This window comes from Glycine max, chromosome 19 (assembly GCF_000004515.6).
Source record: "Glycine max cultivar Williams 82 chromosome 19, Glycine_max_v4.0, whole genome shotgun sequence".
NCBI lineage: Eukaryota > Viridiplantae > Streptophyta > Magnoliopsida > Fabales > Fabaceae > Glycine > Glycine max.
In genome coordinates this window covers 50417500-50430235 of record NC_038255.2, presented here as the reverse complement: position 1 = coordinate 50430235, position 12736 = coordinate 50417500, and the positions used below count along the sequence as shown (strand labels likewise).

The window sequence follows — 12736 nt, the reverse complement described above, 5'->3', positions numbered from 1 at the left end:
CTGTTGTGACATTCATTCCTGGGAGACCCGAGGAATTGGGTTCAACGTGGGTGGACACTGGAAATATATACCTCACCTTAAATGGAACATGATAAAATTCAATTACTTTTTTTGACTGGACTAACCAATTCATTGCCACTTAGAGTATTCTCACCAGCTAATAATCTTATTATATATGAAAAACATAATATTTGAATTTTGATAAATATGGATCAGAATTATTAAAAAAAAGGTACAAAACACAACCAAAATGGGCTCAAATATATTGAGCAGAATATTTAGAGTATCATATAATCGAACATTTTAAAAACAGGATCAAGGTCCCATGATGCAATGCTTAGCTTGTAACTTTAAAGCAACACATTAAGGATAAAGGGTGACGCACATTCTCCATTCTCATCAGTTTGTCTTAATCATGGGAGAATGTGATCGAATATCTATTTCATCCGCAAAACAATCCAAAACACCCAGCTTTTATTTTCTTATTGTGCTTGTTCTGTGGGGTCATCTTCCTCTTCCGCATGATCTTCACAAAGAACTCACTCAAATTGGATACCATGGAAGAAATTTTGGGGACTCTTTGGGTTGAACTCTCTTCCTTTGGATGGGCGATGATGGGGTTTGGTCCACCGAGATGGGGCCACGCCATCATGTGCCTGTCGATTGTATAAGCAAGGGAGACCAATTCATATGAATCATATAACGGGCTTCCACAATCCCATTTGAGAACTGCTTCTGCTTTTTCCTTAGATGATGTTCTCATCTCATATATATGTGCTAGCTAGGTTTTCAGTTGGTGTCAGAAACGCTGGTCTCTGAAGGCCATGGTGGTTGTCTTGTTTCAAATCTCCACTTTTATATATTATGGTATCAAAGCTTCCTCTGGCAACAATATCGTGCTTTTTTTGGAAAATTTAAATATACGCGAGATTCTCATCATATATATTTGGGCACACAATACCATAACAATCAAATTGTTGTAGCGCGTGTTTGACTGTTTGGTTCCGGTCAATGAGATAAAATGATGTGAAAAATTAGAAGTTAGCAGTACGGTCATTTTGGAAGAAAAGCTAAGCAGATCCACACATGCATGTAACAAATTTTGATATTCCTTTATAATTGCATCAGCCCAAAATGCACTTAGCATCTAAAGAAGGATTCTTTATCCGTAATGTTGAATTTCTTTTTATTTCATAAAAAAAAAATCTCTGCATTCAATGTGGTATATTTTGTTAATATTTTAAAAAGTTAATATCTAAAATTCCTTTAAATTAATTTAGTGTTTATCATAAAAAAATGAAAGATATTTTATTTGACTTAGTCCTATTAATTTAGTCATTTAGACTAGATATTACCTTATCCTTAATTTTTAAATGAATGATTTTAAAAATTTAAATATTTTATGCGATCTAACCCGAACAAACTTATATTTGTCTGAGCTAATTTAATTTAATTAGAATTAAACATAATTTTATATAAAAAACTAAGCTCGTTTAATTGGTTCAGACTTCAGAGCAGAATTATCTCTGAACTCTATTCGCGGTGACTCTGTTTAGGCGCATTGCAAAATTTGCATGTTTATCTATTTATTTATTAATTAGCGTGTTTGTCTAAATGACGAAAAGTAGGGGTGAAAGAAAAATTTTGGGCTTGTCCAGTATAGTATACCCAATATCAATATGGGTCACCTCCACTAACACTATCTTCATTTCTTTTACCATTATAAATTCGTCACCTTTGCTGATAAGGACTCCACCTCCACCATATAACTAAGCGGAGACACTGCTACTACCACTATCATATTGTATTGTTGACAGCTACCCTTTTGATGGAGAATCGCTAAGTGTTACTCAGGGAGGGGGCACTTGATTGGTACATAACTTGTCTTATGAGCCCAAAGACTAGCACCCTCAAGGAGAATTACTATGTCTAACTATGAAGTGGTCCTAGACCTTGCACATGGTCCCAACTAGTATGTGCATGAAACTTAATCATATATTTTTAAATATTTTATAGTAAATTCAAAAATTTAAATGTGTCACATAAAAATTAATCAAGATCATAATCAGATAGTAATTTAGGATTATCTAATAATTTCTAGATAGGAGGGAGGAGAGGTTCAATGAATGAGTTATTTAATTTATTTTTGATTAGTTATATGATACCATATGAGATTCAAAATTTTAAATAAGTTTTGTCTTCAATGATATGATCATTAAGGATTCTTTTGACACACTGAGTTACGATACAAGAAGAAACACAATATAAACTCTTGAATTACTAGATAACTTTTTTGTCATATGTATTATTTGGTGAACAATGAAAGGTACAAGTAAAAGAATGTAAAAATCACCAAAATATATTTTTTATTATTAATTATCTTAATGTGATTCATATTATTTTTATTATTATAAAATATAGTTATTATATTATAAAATTTATATATATATATATATATAAACATATAATAATATATACTATATGTAATATTAACATATAATATTATTATATTAGGTGAACATAAAAAATATATTTATTATATTATACTCACTGGATGTGGTAAACATCAAGTTAAAAAAGAGACTATAGATAAAAAATGAGATCTCGGAAGAAAAAAAAAATGAGAACTGAAAGTAAAGATTTGATGGAGAAAGAGACGATTATATAGAAAAATAGGGTATAGAAGTGAGATAATGGGGTGGGAGAGAGAGAAAAGAGAATAAAAATGAGTGTTTTGGTCTTTTAAGTAGTTTTTACCGGGAACAGTAGGTTGTCCCATGACTAGCCAAGTGATAAATAATCATAGTACATTTAAGTTGTGTTGTCCCATGATATATTTTAAAATCAACCATTAAATAACTAAAATGGTCCTATCTAGTACCAAACTTTTTTTTGAATCAAACAGACCCTAAGAACTTAAAATAAGTCGTACAATTATTAAAGAACAGATTATTTATACAACCAACGGCTTCAATTGCTCTAACAGGAAAAAATTATACTTAAATTTAAGAACTCTATAAACAAGCTTCATTAAAGATGATCTTAAGCTATTTTTCTGTTTATTTGGTATTGTTCTGCACACTTGAGTCCAAAGGATTCGCATGATATTTCACCCTCACGCCCGACAACCATGGCCTTCAGCTTTCAATACTTGGTACTAACGACATGACATAGGTGTTGCAGAGAGCGTAATATATGATGAGAGAGGAATCTGCTGCGTGATAAATAAACCATGCAAAGCCAAACATACTTGGACAATGACTCGAAGAAAGGGTTGAGAATGGCCTAAATAAAGAGAAGAATGCTAGCTAGAAAGTTGCACAAAGTGGTAAAACTAAGTGAACTTTATAATAGATTGTTGTTCCTAAATTTTATTCAATTGAAAGCGGTACTGAGATAGTTGTTCACAACATTTTCACTCAAGATTTGCAAAACTCTGGTGTTTGTAGGACCAACACATCTTGGTGTCTTGTATTGACTAACAGCGGTTCCTAGTCCTAGGTAATGATCAAGAATCTTCTGGAATGTTCCTCTCCGAACAAGTCGTAGTTCGAGGGCACCAATGCAGTTCACTTTGCGCGAACTGGTGTAGCCTGCATCAACGAAAGACTTGTCCAAACAGTTACAGCATTCGAGGAGTAGTTCTTGGCTCGCTTCTCCGCTGATTTCCCAGAAGATGACATAGTGCCCTGGTTCTTTGGATAAATCAACCTGGCTACTGAAGTCAACTACTTCCAGTTTCTCCTCTGCTAGCAACTTCCCTGCAGCTTCCACGGCTAATTGTAAATCCTTCTCAGTGTTCTTGTCGATGTTAATGTTGAGCAGAAGACTGCTCCTTCGAATAAACTTGAGTTCTGGAGTTGAATTGTGGAATCCCATAACCTTCACCACATCCCCTAATCTATACCGGTATAAACCTGTAATATAGCCCACAAGTTAAAAGGATTAGATCAATGTTTACTTTTGCCTTTAAAAAAAAGGGTTATTTACTAAAACTGTGTGTTTATGCAAATCTGCTAAATTTGTTCACATTTATTAATTCGAATTGTACTATATATATAAACTTATGATATAAATAGACACGGGAAAAGGTTCACGAAATCATGAATGTGACATATGCGTAGGTTATATGAACAAGATTTCCGTATAAAATAAAATATTTACTTTTGAGGGATGATACTCAACTCAATAAAGAAGTCAAGGAATGCAATCAAAGTTGAAAAGAATCAATCTTATCTATATTCATAATTGCGTTTATAAAAATAAGACGAGTCTAGAATCCAAAATTAATGAGGACAATACAGATAAGATCGAGATCCAATCTAATTCCATGAGATGAACACTTGTAAATCCAAGAATATATAGTTGAAAAACCTAAAAGACTAAGTCTAACTTGCAACTTGCAGGATTATGTAATTGCTGCATGTTATATATTTTATTCCTATTAGGGATATGATGTAACTTTACAAATCATTGGGAAGAAATTTCTCCAAGTGGGTCCCATGAAAGTCACATCACCAAAGCACCGACTTCATTTGTTTCGTCCTCATCCCATAAAAATAATAAAAAGATATTGGGGGGGGGGGGGGGGAATGCATATGAGAAAGGACCAAACCCTCCATATGTACCATTGAGCCAGTGAACTAATATAAAAGCACATGTGCAAGTATCATAGTAATACAAAATTTTACATACCCCACACAGTATCGATCTACAAAAAAATTGTTGGTTTGATATGTCAATTGCTACTTATTATCTCACCCATGAATAAAAACACGTGAGGTATGTAAGAAACCTTTATGAGTTGTTACTTCCTTAGACCGAGAAGGTCACATAATTAATGTGTTACTTTAAACAGTATGCAGAATCATATTTTGCAAGTTAAAAGAAGGAAGTAGCTGTGGTCCTTCCTTACTGCTCTGTCCTGATTCATCAATGCAAAGGAAAAACAGAGCATAAACTATAATAAAATTAACCAGACAAGAATTCAGTACCTGCTGGATTCGTCATAACAATTTCATACTCTTCACCAACCTTGACTTCAGTCAGGCCCATGGGCTTAGGATCAACACAGAGGAAATCAGGTTCACCCTTGGTGTTCTCAAACTCTGAGAGAGGAATGAATTCAAAGTAACCAATGTGAGGAAGCACAGCATAAGTGGCATACTCAGGAGGAAGTTGTGGGTTCACATTAGCTGCTATCCATCCCTCAGAAGATCCGTAGTCAGCAGTCAACAAAGGCAGCTCCCCAGCATAATGCCTCATTTTTTTCAAATAAGGCTCCATCGACCCAGTCATGATGCCATAAATATACTTTGCATTAGGAAAAAGCTCTGGTATTAACCCGTACCAGTTGCTCAATCCCCTGCATTTTTGGTGGATCGTGTTGGCTAATTCAGGGTTTGGTTTGAGCAGTTTAGACATGGCCATTCGAATGGAAGGAATGGTGACATTTCTGGTGAGAACCCCTTCTCTGATATCGTTACACAGCTCTTCCCACACTTGTTCAAAGGTTCTAAAAGCATGGACAATGCTATGTGCAAATGTGGAAGACACAAACTGAACTTCCTCCCGGAAAATCAGACCACACAACAGATGGCAGTACAGTGATTGGAAAAAATCAGGACCAAATATCACTTCATCCGGGCTGCAGCATTGGGATTGGAGTGCCCTCATTGCACACTTGTAACCAGCACTACAGAACACGTTGCTTGTGGCAGTTCTAGCCGCCAGACCCCCCTTTGTTTTCAACTGTTTGCTACCGTATATAAAGCTTAAAGCCTTCCCATTTTTTATAGGAAACTCCCTGCAGGAACGGAATTATGTCAGAAGTCAGAATATATAACAATTGTGTTTTGAACAAAAAATACAATTTAATCAAGATTGTTCACACTTTCATCCAATTACAGATTGGTATATGAATTTTGTTGACTTCTATAATACAACAACAACAAATTCTTATCCTAGTAGATGAGATCGGCTATATGAATCGCACCATGCTATTTGGCCCGGCTAAAGACTAAAGTTTTGGGTGACTTTTATAACCGGAGATAATTTTTTATCGGTTGACAATGTAAAAATCTAAATGGTGCATAAAAATAAACTAAAAAAGGGTAAGAAGAAGTGAAGGGGAATACCTGTTTCTAAAGACAAAAGAGGTCAGGTATATCTGCATTGTGGTTTCATACAATTCATCATTCCAAGGTACATATTTTGGCTTCCCCTGGGTAGTGCCAGAACTGCAAGAATATCATTCAAAAACTTCCCACTCAAGCACAATTGTTCAAAATCAACTAGTAAGATGAAAAAAGAATAAAAAAAACAAGAAAGAGAAAAATAAAATAAAATAAACTGCACCTTAATGACATGGTTGTGATGGGTTTTCCAGTGAGAATAGGAGAAGCATCACCATCAATAATTCTGTAGATATAAGGTTCCAATTCTTTGTGGGTGACCAGTGGAACACAGGCCTTGAAACTCTCAGGGTCAGTTCTTCCATTGAGACCCAAACTCTGCAAGTACTCTGCTGATGCGTTATCCTCCAAAATCCTCTTCAGTGTTTCCCTCTGAACCCTTTCTGCATCCCGTGTCAATAATTCAAACTCTTGTATAACTTTATCCATGTTAAACTCCCCCACTTTCTCTAACATCCTCACGGCCCTTCAACTGCACCACTGTTATAAGAACATCACAAACATACGGTTATTATTACTAAAAATAACCGTAAAAATGTTCCTAATTTTGAAAGGGACATGGGGGAATACTCAATTCAGACAGAGTGGTAACGCAGAAAAGGACAAACAAGATTATTCATTAGTAGAAAAAGTCGGATAAAGCCAAACAAAAATCTATACTGTGTTTTTTTATTTATTATGCGCGTGTAATTTTTTTAAGGCGTACATTGAATCTTCAGAAACATCAAAACAAAGGGAAAACTTCAAAATTATGGAGACAGTCGTTAGAGAAAAGTTAAGTAAAATAACCAAATTAGAAATTGAGGAAAAAAAGGTGGGAAGACTAGAGTAATAACAATGAAAATTCTAAGTCCTAACTGTTGCGTCAGTGATTAAGGTCAACTTAGCTTTTGGACAGAAACAGTCTCCAACATGAGAAATCTTCAAAAACCAAATCTAAACAAATTCATATCGAGCAAACAGAGAGAAATTTCGACAACAAAAGTTTAAATAAAAAAAAAGTTACATTATATCCACAATACAAAGGTTAAAAACAAAAGTTACTATATACTACTAACGAAGCTTTAAAATTAAAAAAACACCAAATGCACAAGAAATGAAGTCAAAGGATCCAAAAAGTAATCCACGACCACGAGGGGAAAAAAGAGTAGAACGAGAACAGAAAGTGGTCCCAATAAAGCTGAGGTTTTGGAATAAAAACCAGCGGAATTAGATTAGAAACAGAAAAAAAGCTGGAACGCGATGACAACTAAGAACCAGAAATTAAAGCAAAAACATCACCGTTTATGAAAAGAAGAGGAAGAAAGAAAAAGTCAACGAAATTATTGAACAACAGAAATATAAATAAAAAAATCGAAGATAAATCATCAGAATTCATCTGGGTGTACGACAACTAAATGGCTCAAGAATAAAACCCAGAAGCAATCAGAGAGTTATTAAGATTAAAAAAGAATGTTTTTGTTTTTGTGAAACCAAAATTGAATACCTGGGGGAGAATCTTGGTCTTGTTTGAGGAGTGAGTTGTGTTCGATCTGAAGGGAGGTTCAGTTTGTTGTTGTTACTTGAATGCAAGTTGGAGAGTGAGAGAGAACCAAAGTCGGAAGTAGGTAAAAATTAGAAAAGAAAATGTTTGTGCGTGTGACTTGGCACTTTGGTGCAGAAACAATGAAGATTCTTATTGGGGATATAATTAATATATAGGCGTCGTTATTACTCCATAGTCCAAAAATAAATGGGCTTTTGAATTGACGATTTTACCCCCGATTAATGGGATAATGCAATGCAGTTCAAGTGAAACTAGTCGGAAAAGGGTGAAATTTCACCTGAATTAGAAATATAAAGTTTCATCTGACCCATTTATTTGTTATAGATTTTTTTTAGGTTTAATCTTATCTATTTAAAAGTTTTACTTAACGTATAAATTTATTTTATAATAAATATTATATAAGGAAATCTAATGATTATATTAAAATTTTAAAAATTTGTATGATATTTTTTAAAATTTAATATAAAGATATATTTTTTATTTTAATTTATGCGTAAAAAAAATAACTTAAAATTAATTAAAACATTTTAATATGAGATTAAAATCCACTCACTACAAAAACCAAAATAAAAATTATAATTGAAATACTTTAATCATTTAATAAAATATTATAAACAAAATAAATAAACTAAGTAAAATATTATAAATTTTATTCGATAATCTAACGTTAATCTTAAATATTAAAATAAAAAAAATAAGAATCAAGATAAGTTAAATAAAAATAAAATAAAATTTATAATTTTATTTCTTTTTAAAAAATTAATTTATGTTTTTTAAGTTTTAATATATATATATATATATATATATATATATATATATATATATATATATATATATATATATATCCGATTTTTTAATAGGTTTTTTAAAAAGTGTATTTTTTATAATAAATAAGTGGCAGAATTTAAAGAGAGCAGAGCAGAGACTGTTGATACGCGGTTTGATCCTATGTCGATGATAGCCCGGCTTTCTTGTGAGTCTCCCGCTTGAGTTTGATTGATCGCCGGCACCATAAATGTCACATCTCACGGGGCCCCACACCAGAAAGATCCTCATTGGTGCTCCTCATTTCTTGCAGGATCGCCTCCTTTTTTGTTTAATTCCTTCATTCATGACTGAATTGCTTTTTTACCCTCTTCTTTTGATGGACTATTTTCTTAATATTGATTTATATTTCTTGAAAAATGTGTTTCGATTTATTGATTGAGTAAATTATTTTTATAACATCATCCAACATATTTGAATTGTTATACCATGATTTGTGTAATAAGATAGTTGTGTTTTACTCTGAATGGTTTAATTCCTCAAAGAACAAAGTTACTATAGTTCATTCATTGTATACTATTGTTCATATTAAGATCACTAAAGATAGATATATCCCTTACACGAAAAAAATATAAATATATTAGGATCCTTATTTAGAAGAGTGATGATATATAAATTATTTTTTATTTTAAGTATCTCATTAATATTTTTTATTTTTTTTTATCTATTTTCTTATTTTTATCATAAATTTTATTATACTTTTATATATATATATATATATATATATATATATATATATATATATTCTCTCTCTCTAAGTGTAGTACATCATATAAAGTGTCTATTATACATTTTCTATTTTATAAATGTGCAAAGACATGTGTGTGGTTCGATTATGGCAATCACCATAAAGCCAAAGAATTATGTCTAAGTCAACAATATAGAGGACTAAGAGGAGGAAACACCTTATGAGGCTAATTAATGAGATTTCAATCATTCTACCAATCACCAAAATTGAACTAGTGAATGGCTTACTTGAAGAAACAGTAGATGAGTTTGAAAGTATGATTGATCTTAATAGTGACAAATGATAATAAAGCAGAAGATTATTTGTTTCAACAAAATATAATGAAGAGGAAAAGGACTTTGACAAGGATTATCTTTGGTTGTGAGTTTAGAATACAATGATATTGAAAATTTTAAATTTATAATTAACTATTTACTATATGCATGTATGATTACCTTAGGTTATATACGTGTTTATGTTATATTTCGCAATATATATGTTAAGACGAGGTTGTCAAGATAGAAGAAAGATGCTTGTGACTAGGGGCCGATCAGGAAGGCTTTAATGTTCTGGTGATCTTGTTGCACTAACCAACTAGCTACGACATAAGAGACATATTTACACTATCACATTCCCATTAAAAACTTGTCCATTGTACATCCACTATCAATACAGTCTACACCACCACTTTCCTATTAGTCACCACTTTCTTTGCTTATCCTAACAACCATCAATGGCCATCACAACCATTACTACAATTGAACATAAAATAGTTTCACGATGATCCTTACTCCTTTTTGCCCTCTCAACAGTTTGAGGTGGGTTCATCTTTACGTCACGTCACCAAGATGTTGAGCAATAATACCTTTGTTAATAGAAGGAGGCGTGCACTATGAAATGAAGTAAGAGGGCAGGCAGAAAAACAGAACCCTACTTATCAGGATCAGAGGCATATCTAAAAGGACATTGACTGGAAAGCCATTAAACATCCTATTGATTGCTACTAAGTTACATTATTTCTTTATGTATATACTAAGCACTCAATTTTATTTTTAAATTTAATTTGATGGGGAAAATGACTCTAGATTTTTTGCATGTGGACTTCGGACTTCGACTGTTGGTGCGATTGAAACTTGAAAGTACCACCATGACATTTTTTGAGGTTTTTACCATTGTAGAAGTGAGACCTCTGAAGAGGTTGGGAAGGATTAGTCAAGTAAATTCGATCGAGGTAAGTTATATGTATCTAATTATGGTTATTTGACAGCTAAGTAATTACACTTATGTGTTGAGTATTTCTTAACTTGTGCGTAGGATGTTTCATGGGATCACTGTCATCATGACAATAGGAGAATGGGGATGAAGCCTACATGGATATAGGAGAATGCATGAGATGATATAGTTATGTATTAAAATAGCTAGTGAGGTCTTTCAAAAGTTCTTAACTCAAAACAAGACAAATTGAGCTTCGAGCAAAGATGGAGTAATCTATATATATTAATTGTAACTCGTAATTATCATGTTGAGGTGGCATTGGACACGGCGAGTATTTACTCCACATTTGTTATATCTAGTTTAGAATTTCCTCTCTTCCATTTTAATTGTCAGATTTTTTTATAAAAAAAAAATTATTTATATGTTATTTGCAAAGTTCAAGATCGTGGTTGACAGTTATGTTCTTGGATGAGGCTAACTAATATATATTTTTTTTCCTTCTAAGACAATATTTTTTATTGCTTAAGTGTTATTTATGTTTATTAGGAGAACAAGAATAGAAAGAAACAAGGAGAGGGGATTTCCGTCCATAAAAACTAAAAAGGGCATCCACGAAGCCGTGAAGTGCTAGCTAGTGGACGAAAAGCCAGCATGAAGCAGCCGAACCCAAAGCAGATCTCACATGTTTATATCCAAATCCAATCCCAAAATATGCGCAGTGCTTCTCTTTGGTGCATGGATTAATGCTTCATCTTCTTATAAATTTTTCTTAAACTATGAATTGGTAAGGGACTGAATAAAAAGGTACTTTATATATTTCCTCGCATGTAAAACATTTCGAACTTTTTAGGACCGTGTGATCACTCTTGTCAGTCCGGAAAGAAAGATAGAAAAAGCATTTCCAATGGTTCTTGCTTGCTCACAGCTCACTCATGACTCTTGATTCTCAGTGTGCCGACCAAAATCGCTGCATGTGTCCAATGGAAAGCCTAAACCTTAGAACTTTTTACGCAACAAATCATAAACTAAACTTCAATTTATTCAGAGAGATATAGTGGATTAGGCATTCGTTTTGCTTTAACATTGAAAGTCATGTATGTATGGACCCGCAAACACACAAAATAAAATTGACTTCACATCGTCTTAAACAATTATAATTAAACAGTATATTAACTAAATATTATATATTTATTACATTTTCATTAAATGTATGACTTTTCATACTCATAAGATTTTTTTAAAATAATATTTCACTAAATAAAAAGCACTTACTTTAAAAAAAATTAAAACCTAACATAAATATAAAATTTATATTTTAAGATTATTATTTATAAAGAAATATTTTATAAAATATATTTTAAACTAATAAAATTAAAATGCATATTACTATTAAATGCATATCAGTACAACTTTATAGCTATTAAAAGCCGGCATGTTAACAATTTAATCTAAACATTTGTTTGGTTAATTATTGCTTTTTTATTTTATACAGTTAATTGGAATGAATTAAATATTATTTGCTGTAAATAATTGAAAATAAAATTATACATATTATATGAACTTATGTGATCTTTTGTATGTTAAATAAATCAATTCTCATTCTTTTATATATATTAAATAGAATAGTAGGATTGGAAGCGTTAGATTTAATAATTTTTAATGTTAATATGGAAAGTATAATAATATTTATAATATTACAATAGATATAGAGTGAATATATATATATATATATATATATATATATATATATATATATATATATATATTCTATATCTATTTCTAACGTTTTTTTTATTTACAATTATAAAGTGAATTTGTTTAAAGTTTAAAATTTTATTTTCGAGAATATAATGTTTTCATGTATGTTATAAACTTTGAAAAAATAATTTTAAGTATAGTTTATGCTTGAGAAAATAATAAATAATAATATTTTATTTCATTTTTTCGAGGAAGAAAGATAGCTCCCACCAGAATAAGATTTTAATACATATATTTTTTATCATTTTAAACCTACCTTTTGTTTTTGCTATTTATCATTTTTTAAAAGAAGAAAAGATTGTGACAAAGTAACACAGTAATTTTCTTAGTGACAAAGTAAAAATAGAACTCCTTAAAAAAAGGGGATTTAAATCCTACACCTCCCATATTGAATCATGCACTTTCCAAATTTTTTTAAATCTCAAATTCTCATTTTCATATTATACCTTATATGAATAAGTGTTCTATAAT

At 31.7% G+C, this 12736-nt stretch overlaps 1 protein-coding gene across 1 annotated transcript; it reads right to left on the bottom strand.

Moving 5' to 3' along the window:
- Positions 1 to 3329: 3329 nt before the first annotated feature.
- On the bottom strand, positions 3330 to 7864 carry LOC100794598 (jasmonoyl--L-amino acid synthetase JAR4). Its single transcript, XM_006604821.4, has 5 exons — positions 7681 to 7864; positions 6358 to 6674; positions 6138 to 6239; positions 4995 to 5806; positions 3330 to 3917 (listed from the first exon to the last, which is right to left on the bottom strand). Exons 2-5 carry the CDS (start codon positions 6648 to 6650, stop codon positions 3376 to 3378), a joined length of 1749 nt encoding a protein of 582 aa, XP_006604884.1. The 5' UTR covers positions 6651 to 6674; positions 7681 to 7864; the 3' UTR covers positions 3330 to 3375.
- Positions 7865 to 12736: the final 4872 nt, after the last annotated feature.

What these genes read in the sequence shown, in the direction of transcription:
- LOC100794598 (XM_006604821.4), bottom strand. Translation starts at nt 6,650, where the DNA reads ATGTTAGAGAAAGTGGGGGAGTTTAACATGGATAAAGTTATACAAGAG. An exon ending in ATCACAACCATGTCATTAAG is followed by an intron (nt 6,240 to 6,357) that starts GTGCAGTTTATT and finishes ATATTCTTGCAG; the next exon opens with TTCTGGCACTACCCAGGGGA. An exon ending in TCTTTTGTCTTTAGAAACAG is followed by an intron (nt 5,807 to 6,137) that starts GTATTCCCCTTC and finishes CCGTTCCTGCAG; the next exon opens with GGAGTTTCCTATAAAAAATG.